At 44.0% G+C, this 14,848-nt stretch overlaps 1 protein-coding gene across 1 annotated transcript; it reads left to right on the forward strand.

The window, feature by feature from the left end:
- The first annotated feature begins 1,224 nt into the window (after positions 1-1,224).
- Positions 1,225-14,052, forward strand: KLF17 (Kruppel like factor 17). Its single transcript, XM_032877039.1, has 3 exons — positions 1,225-1,308; positions 11,989-12,844; positions 13,193-14,052. The coding sequence occupies exons 1-3, from the start codon at positions 1,225-1,227 to the stop codon at positions 13,435-13,437; spliced, it is 1,185 nt and encodes a 394-aa protein (XP_032732930.1). The 3' UTR covers positions 13,438-14,052.
- The last annotated feature ends 796 nt before the right edge of the window (positions 14,053-14,848 follow it).

Genomic DNA, 14,848 nt, shown 5'->3' on the forward strand with positions numbered 1-14,848 from the left:
GGCTCGATCCCAGGACCCTGAGACCATGACCTGAGCCGAAGGCAGAGGCTTAACCCACTGAGCCCCCCAGCCGCCCTCCTTTAGCTTTCTAACTGGTGTCCCTGCTTTGATCTCATATCCTATAATCCATAAACCTTAAAGAACCCCAATGATTATTTAAAAAACTTAGATCCTATTAATTTCCTGTTTTAAAATCCTTCAGTGGCTTCCCATCACACTTTGAATGAAGTTCAAACTGCTGTCCATGGTCTCCAAGACCATCCCCTATCATATCATTCCACTTTCCTCTACACTCACACAGTGGCTGTCCCCCGGTCCCCCTGTGTTTCCTCTCACAAGCCAAGCTCTCTTCTGCCTCAGATCTCTCCAGTCTTCCTATGGGGAGGTCCCTTTCAGGCACTCAGTGCTCAGCTCACATTCTCCTATTTCATTTTCTCTGTGGCACTCGCCACCAAAGAATATCATATTAACTATTGACTTTATTATATTCACTTGTCCGCCCATTTCACATGAAAATTCCTTGAGAGTTAAGACCCTTGGTTCTGTCTTGTTTGCCATTATATCCCTAGTTCCGAAAAACAGTGCGATGCACAGGAGGTACTCAGTAAGTATTCTGGAATAAAGACACTGGCTAGGAAGGTCCCAGAATTTGGTTTGTACACACAAGGGAGAGAGGTACCTGGTTTATAGCAGAGAAGATCCAGGCCTCTGGGAGCTTATGATAAAGAACCCTGACCTGGTGGGGTGCTGGTTATGGTTCTCCTGTCTCCGGTACCCCTGTCTGTAGCTGCCTCCTGCCTCCTGCCCTGGTTTTTCCACTCTGAGGTCTCCAAGGCCTGGAGTCTGAAACCTCAATGTTCTTACCCCCGCTCGGACCAAAAGGACCAAAAAGAGATGCTCAGACTGAAGGGCGAATGGGGTAAATCTGGTAGAGGCAGACTTTAGACACAAGGTGTGGTGACGGTTCGAGGTCCCCTGTTAGTGACCATGCCGTGTCCGGGCAGGACCTGGGTGCCCCCTGCAGCGGGGCGGGGTGGGGCGGCTGCTGATGGGTGGGTCTGTGGGTGCGGCCCTTGGCTCCGCCCCCCTGGCTCGGTAGGAAGTAGAAGCTGAGCTAGGCAATTGTGATTGTGGCGTGGTGGTGGCGGGGCACTTGACCTGCGACGCTGAGCCGGAGCGTCTCAGCTGTGATCTGGTGTGGGCCTGGACCCGCACACGGTCCTGATGTGCAGCCCATCCCCGGCTGAGATGGAGCGGGGGGCGGAGATGCTGAGACAGTGGCAGCCGGCTCAGCATCAGCTCGTACAGGTGAGTCCAGACGTCAGCCCCAGGGCCGGGCGTTGGGGGCGGGGGTGGAGGGAAGCAGAAATCTGAGGTGTCAGAAGTGTGAGGGTAGGGTTGGGAAGGGGAGGGATGGGAGATCACGGACATAAATGATGTGTCGTTTATGCAATTAATATTCACCCAGCGTTAGCACCTATGCTGGGCTCTGGGGGTAAAGAGGGCCTGGGCGACGCCCTGTTGTTCTTAACAGGATGCCCTGGATACCTGATTATCCAGGAAAGAAGACAGAGTTAGAAAGTCAGTAGGAAGCAAGCAAGGAGGAAAAAATTAGTAAGTAGCAGGCCTTTGCCAAGACCTTGGGGTGAGCTTACTGTAGGATACTATGCTGTTATATTAATAAGTAGCTGATTGACTGGACACGTACAAATTACTATGAGGGAGAAGAACGGGGGCCACGGGAACAAATAGCAGAGGTCTTTGAGTTGATTTAGGAGGTTGGGAAGACTGCTGAGGATTTGGTCTGGACCTGGGGAACTGGCTGGGTGAAGGGTTTGTAGGGTCTGAGACCAGAGACAGGAAGGGAATCAGCCTTGGAAGGAAGTGAGAGATGGACTGAGAACTAAGGCCCAGCGAGTGAAGGGAGAGTGGCCCAAGGGGAGGGAGGCGGGGATTCCCGGCCTTATGGGAGGTCCTGCAGGGCCAAAGCCCATAGGAAGCCCCCTGCGGAATTTAAATGTGATCAGTTGTGATTAGATTTGCGTTTTTGTAAAGAGTGCCCTGATAGGTGGGCAGAATTCCAGGTGATTGCTGGAAAGCTGCTGTGATGATCCAAGTGAGAACCAAAGTGGCAGCCTCACTAGGAAAGTGAGGGTGAACGTAGAGAAAACCAAATAGATTTTGGACATGTTTTGGAGGTGGACACCACAAAAACTGGTCATTAACTTGCATCTAGGTGGTGAAGGAGCCATCCGGGATATCTTACCAGATTTCTGGCCTGCACGGCTGGGCAAGAATAGTAACATTTTGCGAGAGAGCAAAGGATGAGAAGAAACAGGCTTGTTTTTTACTCTTGGGTGGGGGGAGGGGACGAGTGAGGATGAGCTCGAGTTTTAGAACCAGTCCATTGACGGACAAGCCTTTGGGCTATCCACGTGGACTGAGCAGTAGGCAGCTGGAAGATTCCGGAGATTTCTGCCCTGGAGCTACTGGTTTAGAATAAGTGGAATATAAACCTAAATTGATCATTAGCATGAGAAAGATTGCCTGGAAAGTAGGCAGTATGGGAAACCTGTAGAGGTGGTTGAGGAGGAAGGAGAAAAACCAAGAAAGTGTGACAAAATGTGTTCCCAAGGCCACAGGAGGAAGACATTTGAAGCAGAGTGTGGTCAGTAGTCTCAGGAGCTCCAGAGAGGTCAAGCAAGAAGGGGTCTGACAAGTGTTTGGATTTAGTGACACGAAGGTCATTGATGACCTTCATGAAAGCGGTTTTCTGTGGAGAAATGGGGGCTAAATCGAATTTGGGGGAATAACTAGGCAAGGTAGTGGTGAAGGTGTATATTTTAAGCATTTCCAAAGAAGTCTGCCTGTGAAGGATCATGAAAATAAAAGAGGGCCGTCACTGAGAGGGAGGAAAAAGGGGGCTGAGTGCCCCAGAAATACCCATCTGATAGACATTATCTGGAGCCTGTTATGTGCTTACTTTATGCGAGCTGCGTATAGTGGTGAATGAGACAGGTTCTCCCCAACCCTTCTAGGGTGAAATAAAATTATTTTCTTCCATGGTCAGAACATTTTCAAACCTACCAGAATTCTAATTTCTTAATATCATCTTAAATGTAATTTGTTTTCAGATTTCCCTAGTTGTACCTAAAATGTACTTTACAATACTATGTCCAAACCAGGATCTGGTTTAAAACCACACGCCACATCTGGTTGTTCATTCTCTTGAGTTTCTTTGAAATTAGAGTAGTTTTCTTTTTTCCTGACTTTCCATTTTTCATGATCCTGACTTTGGTCTTGTGGACTATTCTTCTGGATTTATCACCTTGCATTCTCCTGGTATAATTTAGCTTGATCCTCCCTCTGGCTCTTGGATCCACTTCTAAATGAACTTAGACCTTAAGCTTCATTGGATTCCTGATTGTTGTTAAGAAGGTCTCCTGGGTATGGTAGGCTTTGTCTTCATCAGAGATGAATCTGGATCCCCACGTTTGGGTCACACTAGTCTTGGCCCTTGAATTAAGTTAGTGAAAAGCCTGATTGATCTCTTGATTCAAACTTAACTTTTAGCCTTGTGGTCAGAAAGTAATCTGTGTAACATTATCTTGGCTAGATCCAAATGCGCAGTTCCCCACCAATCAGTCACCTATTGGTGTCAACCAAATGTTAATTTTTCCTTAATCAAAAGTTTTATTAAGGGTTGTAAAATAATGATTTTCCAATTCTACCACTCCTTTTACATTTATTAGTCTGTGTTCTTCTGTAAAGTAGGATTTTTCTTTTTTTTTTAAGATTTTATTTATTTATTTGACAGATAGAGATCACAGGTAGGCAGCGAGACAGGCAGAGAGAGAGAGGAGGAAGCAGGTTCCCTGCTGAGCAGAGAGCCCGATGTGGGGCTCAATCCCAGGACCCCGGGATCATGACCTGAGCCGAAGGCAGAGGCTTAACCCACTGAGCCACCCAGGCGCCCCAAGTAGGATTTTTCTTAAACCATTGGACTCTTCTGGTGATTTTGAAATAAGTTTCCTACCAGAAAGAGATTAAAAAAACACTTAATTTTCACTTCAATTCATAATGTTCAAAGCTTCTGTTAAAACGAGTAGTCATTATTCTTTTCGATTCTCAAATTGTCACAAGTTTGGCCAGTGGAACCTTTTTTAGACATTTAAAGTGTGGTAAAATCTACATAATAAAAATATCATTATAACCATGTTTAAGTGTATAATTAGTGGCATTAGTTATACCGCATTTCTGTGCGATCATCCCCACTATTAATCTCCACAACTTTTTTCATCTTCCATAATTGAAACTTTTATTTTTATTTTTTAAATTTAAATTTAATTAATTAACATATGATGTATTATTTGTTTCAGGGGCTGTAATTCATCAGTCTTCTATAATACCCAGTGCTCATTACAACACATACTGTCCCCAGTGTCCCATCACCCAGTTTCCCATCCCTCCATGTAGCAACCCTCAGTTTGTTTCCTTTAAGAGTCTCCTGTAGGGGGCGCCAGTGGGTTGATGCCTCTGCCTTCAGCTTGGGTCATGGTCCCAGGGTTCTGGGATTGAGCCCCTACCGTTGGGCTCTCTGCTCGGTGGGGGGCTTGCTTCCCCCGCCCCCCGCTCTCTCTGCCTACTTGTGATCTCTCTCTGTCAAATAGATTAATAAAAATCGTTAAAAAAAAGAGTCTCCTGCAGTTTTTCCCTCCCTTCTACTATGTTCTTCTGCCTTCCAAACTGAAACTCTCTAACCAATAAAAAGTAACTTCCCAATTCCACCCTGCCCATCTCCCTGGCAGGAAATCACCATTCAACTTTGTCTCTTTGAATTTGACTTTCTTAAATATCTCACATGAATGGAAACATACATTTTTTTTGTCCTTTTGTGACCAACTTATTTGACTTAGCTTAATGTCTTCCAGGCTCATTCATGTTGAAGTATGTATCAGAATTTCCTCTCTCTCTCTCTCTCTCTTTTTTTTTTTTTTTTTAAGGCTGAATAATATTCCATTGTAGGTATATGCCCCAGTTTGTTCATCTATTCATCTGCCGATAGACACTTTGGGTTGCTTCTACATTTTGGCTCCGATGAATTCTGCTGCCCTGAATATGGGCATACAAATATCTGTTTCAGTCCCTGCTTTCAATTCTTGTAGGGAGATACCAGAAGTGGAATTGTTACATCATAAAGTAATTAAATTATTTTTAATTTGTTGAAGGGCTGTCATACTCTTTTCCATAGTGGCTGCACCATTTTTCATTGCTGCCATCAGTGCATGAGGGTTCTAATTTTCCCATGTCTTGCCATCACTTTGGGTCGTTTTTTTGTTTTTGGTAACAATCATTTTAAACAAGTGTGAAGTGGTATCTCATTGTGGCTTTGGTTTGCATTTCCCTAATGGTTAGTTATGTTGAGCATCTTTCATTTGCTTATTGGACATTTGTATATCCTTGGAGAAAAGTCTAGTTAAGTCCCTTGCCCATTTTTGAATTGGGTTGTTTGTTTTGGGTTAAGTTCTAGGAGCTCCCTATATCTTCCGGATATTAGTCTCCGTTAGATATGTGATTTGCAAATGTATTCTCCCCTTCTGCGGGTTGCCCTTATAACTCTGCTGGTGGTGTCTTTTGATGCACAGAAGATTTTAATTTGATGAAATTCAGCTTCTCTTTTCTTCTTCTGTTGCCATGCCTTTAGTGTCATATCTGAGAAATCATTGCCAAATCCAACGTCATGAAGCTTTCCCCCTATGTTTCCTTCTAAGAGTTATAGTTTAGCTCTTGTGTGGAGGTCTTTGATCCATTTTGAATCAATTTTCATATGTGGTATTAAGTAAAGGCCTTTCATTCTTTGGCATGTGGATATCCCGCTTTGCCAGCACCATTTATTGAAAAGGCTGTCCTTTCCCCCATTGAACGATCTTGGCACCCTTGTTGAAAATCATTTGACCATATGTATGGGGGTTTATTTCTGGGCTCTATTCCTTTTGTTGATGAATAGGTTTATACTTAATGCCAATATTACATTGTTTTGATGACTTAGCTTTGTAGTAAGTTTTGAAATCAGGAAGTGTGAATTTTCCAATTTTGTTCTTTTTCAAGATTGTTTTTGGCTATTTGGGGTCCCTTGCAATTCCATATGAATTTTAGGGGGTAGATTATTCTTGCAAAAAAGGTATTTTGGTAAGAGGTCATATGGAATCTGTAGGTGGTTTTGCGTAGCATTGACATCATAACTATTAAAGTCTTCCAGTCCATGAACACTAAGATGTCTCTCCGTTTATTTTGTCTTTAATTTCTTTCAGTAATATTTTGTAGTTTTCAGTGATTAAGTTAACCTCCTTGGTTATTTCTAAATATTTAATTCTTTTTGATGCTATTATCCATTAAATTGATTTTGTAATTCCCTTTACAGATAGTTTATTGTCAGTGTATAGAAACAACTGATTTTTGTGTATTGAATTTGAATCTTTTTTTATTTTTTAATTGATTTTTATTTTTTTAAAGATTTTATTTACTTATTTATTTGTCAGAGAGAGAGAAAGACAGAGAGCGAGCGCACAAGCAGGCAGAGTGCCGGCAGGCAGAAGCGGAGAGAGAAGCAGGCTCTCTGCCGAGCAAAGAGCCCGATGCAGGCTCGATCCCAGGATCCTGGAATCATGGCCTGAGCCGAAGGCAGTTGTTTAACCGACTGAGCCACCCAGGCATCCCAAATCTTTTTTTTTTTTTTATTTAAATTTTACTTAGTTAACTTACAGTACAAAATTGATTTCAGGAGTAGAATTCAGGGACACCTGGGTGTCTCAGTCGGTTAAAATGTCTGCCTTCAGCTCAGGTCATGATGCCAAGGTCCTGGAATCGAATCCCATGGTCATGCTCCTTGCTCAGTGGGGAGCTTACTTCTCCCTCTGCCTGCTCCTCCCCTTGCTTGTGTGCTCTTGCTCTCCCTATGACACATAAATAAAATCTTAAAAAAAAAAAGTAGAATTCAGTGATTGGCTGGTATAACACCCAGTGCTCATCACAAGTGCCCTCCTTAATACTACCCATCTAGCCCATCCCCACCACCTCCCTGCCCTCAAACCTCAGTTTGTTCTGTATCATTAAGAATCTCTTATGGTCTCTTTCCCTCTCCTTTTTTCCCTGCTTCCCATTTGTTCACTGTTTTCTTTTTTTGTTTGTGTTCTTTAAAGATTGATTTTTGAGAGAGAGAGAGAGAGAGAGGAGAGAACGAGCACTGGCAGGGGAGGAGTAGAGGGAGAGGGAGAAGTAGCCTCCCGACTGAGCAGGGAGCCTGATGTGGGGCTCCATCCCAGGACCCTGAGATCATGACCTGAGCCAAAGTAGACACTTAAGCAACTGAGCCACCCAGATGCCCTGTTTTCTTTCTTAAATTCCACACATGAATGAGATCATATGGTAATTTGTCTTTCTTTGACTAATTTCATTTAGCGTAATACACTCTAGGTCCATCCACATCATTGCAAATGGCAGGATTTTTTTCTTTTTTTTTCCTTTTTCTTTCTTTCCTTTAAGAGAGGAAGAGGGAGGTGGGGAAAAGGGCAGAGGGAGAGGGAGAGAGAGAATCTTAAGCAAGTTCCACACCCAGTGCAGAGACCCGTATGGAGCCTGATCTCATGACCCTGAAGTCATGACCTGAGCTGAAGTTAAGAGTCAATCACTTAACTGACTGAGCCACACAGGTACCCCCAAGATTTCATTCTTTTTGATGGCCGAGTAATATTCCACTGTGTGATTGAGATAGATATATATCCCCCAATTTTGGCTGTTGTTGATAATGCTGGTATAAACATGGGGGTGCATGTACCCCTTTGAATCTTGTATTTTGTGTACTTTGGGTGAATACCTAGTAGGGCAATTGCTGGGTCATAGGGTAGCTCTATTTTTAACTTTTTGAGGAACCTCCATACTGTTCTCCAGAGTGGCTGTACCAGTTTGCATTCCCACAACAGTGCAAGAGGTTTTCCCTTTCTCTGCAACCTCACCAACACCTGTTGTTTTTTCTTTTGTTAATTTTAGCCATTCTGACAGGTGTGAGATGGTATCTCATCATGGTTTTGGTTTGTATTTCCCTGATGCTGAGTGATGGTTAGCATCTTTTAATGAGTCTGTTAGCCATCAGGATGTCTTCTTTGGAAAAGTGTCTACTCATGCCTTGAATTTGAATCTTACTACTTATGGGGTGCCTGGGTGGCTCAGTTGGTTAAGTGTCTGACTCTTGGTTTCAGCTCGGTCATGATCCTCAGGGTCATGGGATGGAATCCTGAGTTGGGCTCCACACTCAGTGCAGTCTGCTTGAGATTATTTCCCTCTTCCTCTACCCCTCTCTGACACTCACATGTGTGTACTCACGCTCTCAAATAAACAAATAAATAACCTTTTATAAAATGACTCTTACTACTGCTGAATTTGTTAATTCTAACAGGTGTATGTGTAATCCTTAGGTTTTCCACATATATGATCATATCATCTGGGAACAGACAGTTTACTTCTTTTCCAATACAGATGCCTTTTGTTTTTATCTGATTGCTCTGGTTAGAACTTCCAATATAATGTGGAATAAAAATGGTCAAAGTGGGCATCCTTGTCTTCTTGATCTTAAAGAGCCTTCAGTCTTTCATCATGAATATGCTATAAGCTAAGGGTTTTTCATAAATGCCTTTTATCAAATTGGAAGTTTCTTTCTATTCTTCGCTTTTTGAGAGTTTTTTCCCTTAATCATGAAAGGGTATTGGATTGTTTCAAATGCTCTTTCTGCTTTCTTCCCCCTTTATTTTATTGATTTTCAGATGCTGAATCAGCCTTGTCTTCCTAGAATAAATTCCACTTGGTTATGTTGTATAATCTGATTAATATGCTGGTGGATTTGGTTTGCTGAATTTTTTTTTAAAAGATTTTATTTATTTATTTGAGAGGGAGAGTGAGAGAGCATGAAAGGGGAGAAGATCAGAGGGAGAAGCAGACTCCCCATGGAGCTGGGAGCCCGATGTGGGACTCGATCCTGGGACTCCAGGATCCTGACCTGCACCAAAGGCAGTCGCCCAACCAACTGAGCCACCCAGGCGCCCCGCTGAATTATTTTTTTAATATTTATTTATTTATTTGACAGAGATCACAAGTAGGCAGAGAGGCAGGCAGAGAGAGAGGAGGAAGCAGGCTCCCTGCTGAGCAGAGAGCCCGATGTGGGGCTCGATCCCAGGACCCTGGGATCATGACTTGAGCCGAAGGCAGAGGCTTTAACCCACTGAGCCACCCAGGTGCCCCTGAATTATTTTTTTAAGGATTTTTTTGGTATCTGTATTCACGAAAGATGTTGGTCTGTTTAGTTTACTTATGATGTCTTTGCGTGGCTTTGGTATTAAGGCAGTGCCAGAATGAGGTAGCAAGTATTCCCTCTTCAATTTTTTGAAAGAATTTGAGAAGCATTGATATCCATCCTAACTTAAATATTTAGAATTCACCATAAGCCATCAAGTTCAGGGTTTTTCTTTGTCCTGGAGGGTTTTGATTACTGATTCAGTCTCTTTACTAGTTATGGGTCTGTATAGATTTTTCTACTTCTTCATGATTCAGTGTTGGTAGATTTTGGTATTTTTAGGTATTTATCCATTTCATTTAGGTTATCCAAACTGTTGGAATGAAATTGTTCATAGTACTCTCATAATCTTTTTCGTTTCTGTAAAATGGGTAGTAATGTCCTCACTTTCACATTTTTCTTGGCCAGTCTAGCTAAAGGTTTGGCAATTTGTTAATCTCTCCAAAGAACCAGTTCTGGGTTTCATTGATATTTTTTCTAATACTTCATTTCTTCTGCTAGCTTTGGGGTTAGTTTGTTCTTCCTTTTTTTTAGTTTCTTAAGGTGTAAAGCTAGATTGTTGATTTGAGATTTTTTTTTATTATTATAAGCATTTACAGCTACAAATTCCCTCTTGGGAGGGAAAATGTATAGAATATTTCCTATTTAAATTCACCATTATTTTTACTTAATTTATTCTGATTTTAAATTAATTAACTAATTAATTATGAAAGATTTTATCTATTTATTTGACAGAGGGAGAAATAGTGAGAGAGGGAACACAAGTGGGGGTAGAGGGTGAGGGAGAAGCAGGCTTCCTGATGAACAGGGAGCACGTGGGGCTCAATCCCAGGACCCTAGGATCATGACCTGAGCCGAAGGCAAAAACTTAGCAACTGAGCCCCCGAGGTGCCTCTACTCTGATTTTTAAAATAGCATTTTTCACTTGCTGAAAATCCTGATTTCTTACAATATTATTTTGAAACTATTTTAATGAAAAATAACAAACAGAAGTGAATATAAGTGTACAGCCTAATGGATGATTACACAGTGAAGATCTATGAAACATTGCCACCACTGCAGAAGCCCCCTCCATGCCCCTTATCATTGTCTCCCCTGCTCCCCTCTAATAGAACTTGTACCTTATTATCTGGACATAACTTCTTTGAATTCCGCTATTTCTGTTCTGTGATGTTTCTGTAATTGGTGTAAAAGCCGGAATTGCTTTCTTAAGTTTGCTTTCTTATTGTGTGTGTGAGTGAATGTTGCTCATTTTTCCTTGATCTGTGGCAACATTTTTTCCGGTCAATTTCTTTAAGATTTTATTTATTTATTTGAGAGAGAGAAAGCGAGAGAAGCAAGTGCCTGAGCCTGAGCTGGGGTGGGGGTTTGTGTGCAGAGGGAGAAGGAGAAGCAGTGGGGGAGGGACAGAGGGGGAAGATGCTGGGATCCATCCAAGGACCCCCTGGGATCATGACCTGACCTGAAGGCAGATGCTTAACCAACTGAGCCACCCAGGAGCCCTTGATTTATTTTGTTCGTTTGTTTTGGTTTTTTGAGATTGCAATATTCAATTTCTCTTGGTGTTTTAGTATCTTCTGTGGATACTGTATTTTTTACTTATGTTTTGGTTTTCATATTTGAATGGATTGGTCTTTTCTGGACTGTCACAGTGGAGGAATAGATGGGAAACTATTCATTAAGATAGTTTCAAAATAATATTGTGAGAAATCAGGATTTTCAGCAAGAGCTCTCTCTAATGCTACAGTGATGGACAGCTTTAAAAAATTTTCTTGGATCTCGTCCTGTTTCAAGAGGTTCTACTGCTCATCTCTTCTTTATTTCCCTTTACACCAGTCAGTCTTCCAGGAATACCGCCTCTTGACTTCCAAGCTAATCTCCTACCCTTGTTAAAAATCGTCCTCTTTTCCTCACCTCCTCTAGTGTTTGATCTCAGACTTGTCCACTGCAGTTCCAACTCAGCTCAGACCCTCTTCTGTAAGTAAATATTTGCAGATGCTTTCTAAGTTTGACTAGAGCCATGACCCATCTGAACCCTCAATTCTTCCCACTCTTGTGGCTTTCTGCACTTAGGCCAATTTTGTATGTTCTTTCACCCTTACACTTAAAGATATCTTTGAAGGTTTTCTCAGAGTTTTACTGAAGCTATAGGCTATGGAATATCTTATTTGCTCTCTTGGTTCTTTTTTTGACATGAACATGACAAGGAGGAAAAATGGCATGTGTCCCATCCAGGTTTCCACTGTGCTCCTATCAGCTAGACTTGCTTCTTAGAAAGTCCACTCAGGGGCACCTGGCTGGCTCAGGGGGTTAAAGCCTCTGCCTTCGGCTCAGATCATGATCCCAGGGTCCTGGGATCGAGCCCCACATGGGGCTCTCTGCTCCATGGGGAGCCTGCTTCCTCCTCACTCTCTCTCTCTCTGCCTGCCTTTCTGCCTACTTGTGATCTCTGTCTGTCAAATAAATAAAAAAAAGAAAGAAAGAAAGAAAGTCCACCCAGGAGAATGGCCTGGTGCTGGGATAATTCAGGCAAAAGATTTTGGAGGCTGGATAAGGGAGATGGGAAAGAGGGATGGAGCTGGGAAGGAGGGACATGTGGAATTGGAATTTGAACTAGGGGTGAATTTCACTTCTCTCTCTTCAAGGATACTGAGAAGTCAATGTCCATCTTGGACATGTCTCCATCTCCTAGACGCAGTGGAGTGCATACCTCTTGGAATGATGGCACATCAGGCATTCACTACTTCCTTCCGTGCACAGAGCTGGAGAGGATCCCTTTGGCCTTAGCTGAGGCTCCCAGGCAGAATGCAAGTGAAATGGGGCCACAGTTCAGTATGCTGCTGCCTGAGCATGGTGTGAGCTACTGCTCCCAAGTGACTCGCACGCCTTCCCAGATGATTTACTGTGAGGGAATGTCTCCCTCCCAGCCAGGCATGGTGATTTTCAAGGGGCCCCAGATGATGCCCTTAGGAGAGCCCAGTACTCCAGGGGTGGCCATGACCTTTGGTAGGAATCTAAGGATGCCCCGCAGTGGGCCGCCAGTCTCAGCTCCCAGTGGAATCTCAGTGACATCCCATATCAATGTTCCATCAATGCCTTATTCTGGCCTCCCCACAGTACCTTCTAACAGAGACTCTTTAACATCTAAAATGTTACTGGTCCCAACCATGCCTTCTACTGAGGCCCAGGCAATGCTTACTTCTTTGACTCAGATGTTGCCCCCTAAAGAACCCCATGACTTTAGGAGGAGCCCAGCTGGGTCCCCATCATTTCTGGCTTTAGAATCCCAGGACTCTCTCAGCCAGCCAGGCTCCCAGGAAGACCCCTTACCCAAGCAGCCCATACATGCCCCCCTGAAAGCAGAGCGGAATTCCAGGTCCCAGGAAAGGGCTCTCAGGAGGAGATCCCCGGTTTCAAGGCCTTACTGCTGCCAATATGAAAGCTGTGGAAAAGCTTACACTAAGCGCTCTCACCTTGTGAGTCACCAACGCAAACACACAGGTGAATGAGGTGTCAGATAGGTGGGGTAGGGTTGGGTGGGGTAGAGGAGTCTCTGGGCTTTAGATTTGTGCTAGACCACTGGTTTGTAATGGCTTGGGATTAGCTTGTTATCTTTCAAGCTTGGGGTCAAACTATATTGGCCCCCACCAGTGTGCTTTCCCGCTATCTAGTGTGACCATGCCAGAATCATGGGACTGCTGGTTTTGTTGCCTCCTTGCTCCTTTCCCTTGGTTTTCTTTGGTTTCTCAACCTTGACTGCTCTTCCTCAATAGAGTCAGACCCCTTTCTAAGCACCTGCTGGCATGTTCTTCTGCTTAATTTCTTCTGTCCCTTGTCACCTCCCCACAGGTGAGAGGCCCTATAAATGCATGTGGGAAAGCTGTATGTGGTCTTTCTTCCGTTCTGATGAGCTTGGACGACATATGCGGATACACACCAGATACCGACCACATAGATGTGATCAATGCGGCCGACAGTTCATGAGATCTGACCATCTCAGGCAACACCAAAGGATTCATCAACGGGTGCCAGGATCCCCAGAACCCCAGGCCAGCAATGGACAGATGGCTGGTCCCCCTGCTGCTGGTCTTTAGACCAATCTCCTCTCCTCATCTTGGTTTCTCTACCCAGATCTCGCCTGCCTCTGACCAGCTAGTCTTCAGTAGGTATAGGCTTAGATGAAGACAGAGAAAGATTATGAGGTGGTGTTAAAGCCTATATGAGCTCTGGACCCAGTCAGAGACTCCTCGGAACTGTCTTGCGTGCCCTCGCCTCTCTGGGGCCACCTACTTTTGCCAAGGTTCGCCACATGGGAAAATGAAGGAAAGTAGAGATTGGGAGCTTTATCCAGAAGCTCGCTCTTTATCTTGTGTCACTGCCCAGCTTGAAACTCTTCAGCAACTTTCCTTCACCTGCTACATAAAATCCAACTTCCTTATCTTGGTCTTCTGTAGTTTCCAGAACCAGACTATGTTTAAATCCTGAATTTACCACTTACTAGCCATGTGACCTGGGAAAAGGTGTTTGGTCACTATACCATGTTTCCTCATCTGGTACACAAGAAAAACAGTGTTGGACTGTTTTGGGCCCATCTTAGGTACTGAATCAGATTCTCTCTGGCACTCACCAGCCACATGTCCAGAGATTGTCTCTCCTATAGCTTCGAGACTTGGATGGAATGCCGCACTGCAGGACATGGGATCTGGTATCTCAGGTTGCTATTAGCAGCCCAGAAGTGTGGGGGAGTAAATACTCCTGAGATAACACTTAATTAATGGGAGGTGGGAGAGACTCAGGCGGATCAAGTACCTTCTTGCATCCCTTTCCTCGGTAGCTGCAAGGCACTGTTTCTCCAATGGGGAGATTGCCCAAGTAGCCATTGAGCACACCTGCTGTGTTTCTTCAAGGCTTGTCATGAAGCAGGACCCAACTGCTATCACTTTGCATTACCATCAGTTCTTCCCTGCCTTGCTTCCCTTTTCTCACTCAGTGTCCTGGGTTTGCACCTCTCAAATAAAACATTAGTACTTAGTTCTTGTTTCAGGCTCTGTTTTCTAGGTGACTTGGGGTGGAGGACAGTAGACTAGGGCAGAGAAGGACAAAGCCTACCGTAACTTCGTCTTCTCCCCTAACCGGTACCTGGGCTACCAAATACCAGATATTAAAGGCTCTGTCCTGCCCTTTTCCCTCCTGTAGGGTTGAAAGCATAATAGCTATCCTGAGTACTCAGGTGGTTTTGATTCTCATTTCTGGACTTCTCAGCCAGCCATTCCACTGGCTGGCAAAGTAATAGGGACTTGCCTAAACTCAGGTGGCAGAGCTGGGATCCCAACCAGAATTGGGATTGTTGCCAAACACTGCCAGGTGATAGCCGCAGAGATATGAATCAGGTCCTGTGGCCAAGGGATCATCTTGGTCTAGAGGCTGAGAAGTCCACCTAGGCGTGGTGGCCATGGAGAGGAGGAACACCTAAAGGGAAGGTCACCCTTGAGCTCAGTGAGTATA

The sequence above is a fragment of the Lontra canadensis genome, unplaced genomic scaffold (assembly GCF_010015895.1).
Source record: "Lontra canadensis isolate GAN:19392208 unplaced genomic scaffold, GSC_riverotter_1.0 scaffold60, whole genome shotgun sequence".
In the NCBI taxonomy this organism is placed as follows: Eukaryota; Metazoa; Chordata; class Mammalia; order Carnivora; family Mustelidae; genus Lontra; species Lontra canadensis.

Excerpts from the sequence above, each read along its gene's own strand:
- KLF17 (XM_032877039.1), top strand. The coding sequence starts at position 1,225 with ATGTGCAGCCCATCCCCGGCTGAGATGGAGCGGGGGGCGGAGATGCTG. Across the intron at positions 1,309-11,988 it reads CTCAGCATCAGCTCGTACAG|GATACTGAGAAGTCAATGTC; the intron begins GTGAGTCCAGAC and ends TCTCTCTTCAAG. Across the intron at positions 12,845-13,192 it reads TCACCAACGCAAACACACAG|GTGAGAGGCCCTATAAATGC; the intron begins GTGAATGAGGTG and ends ACCTCCCCACAG.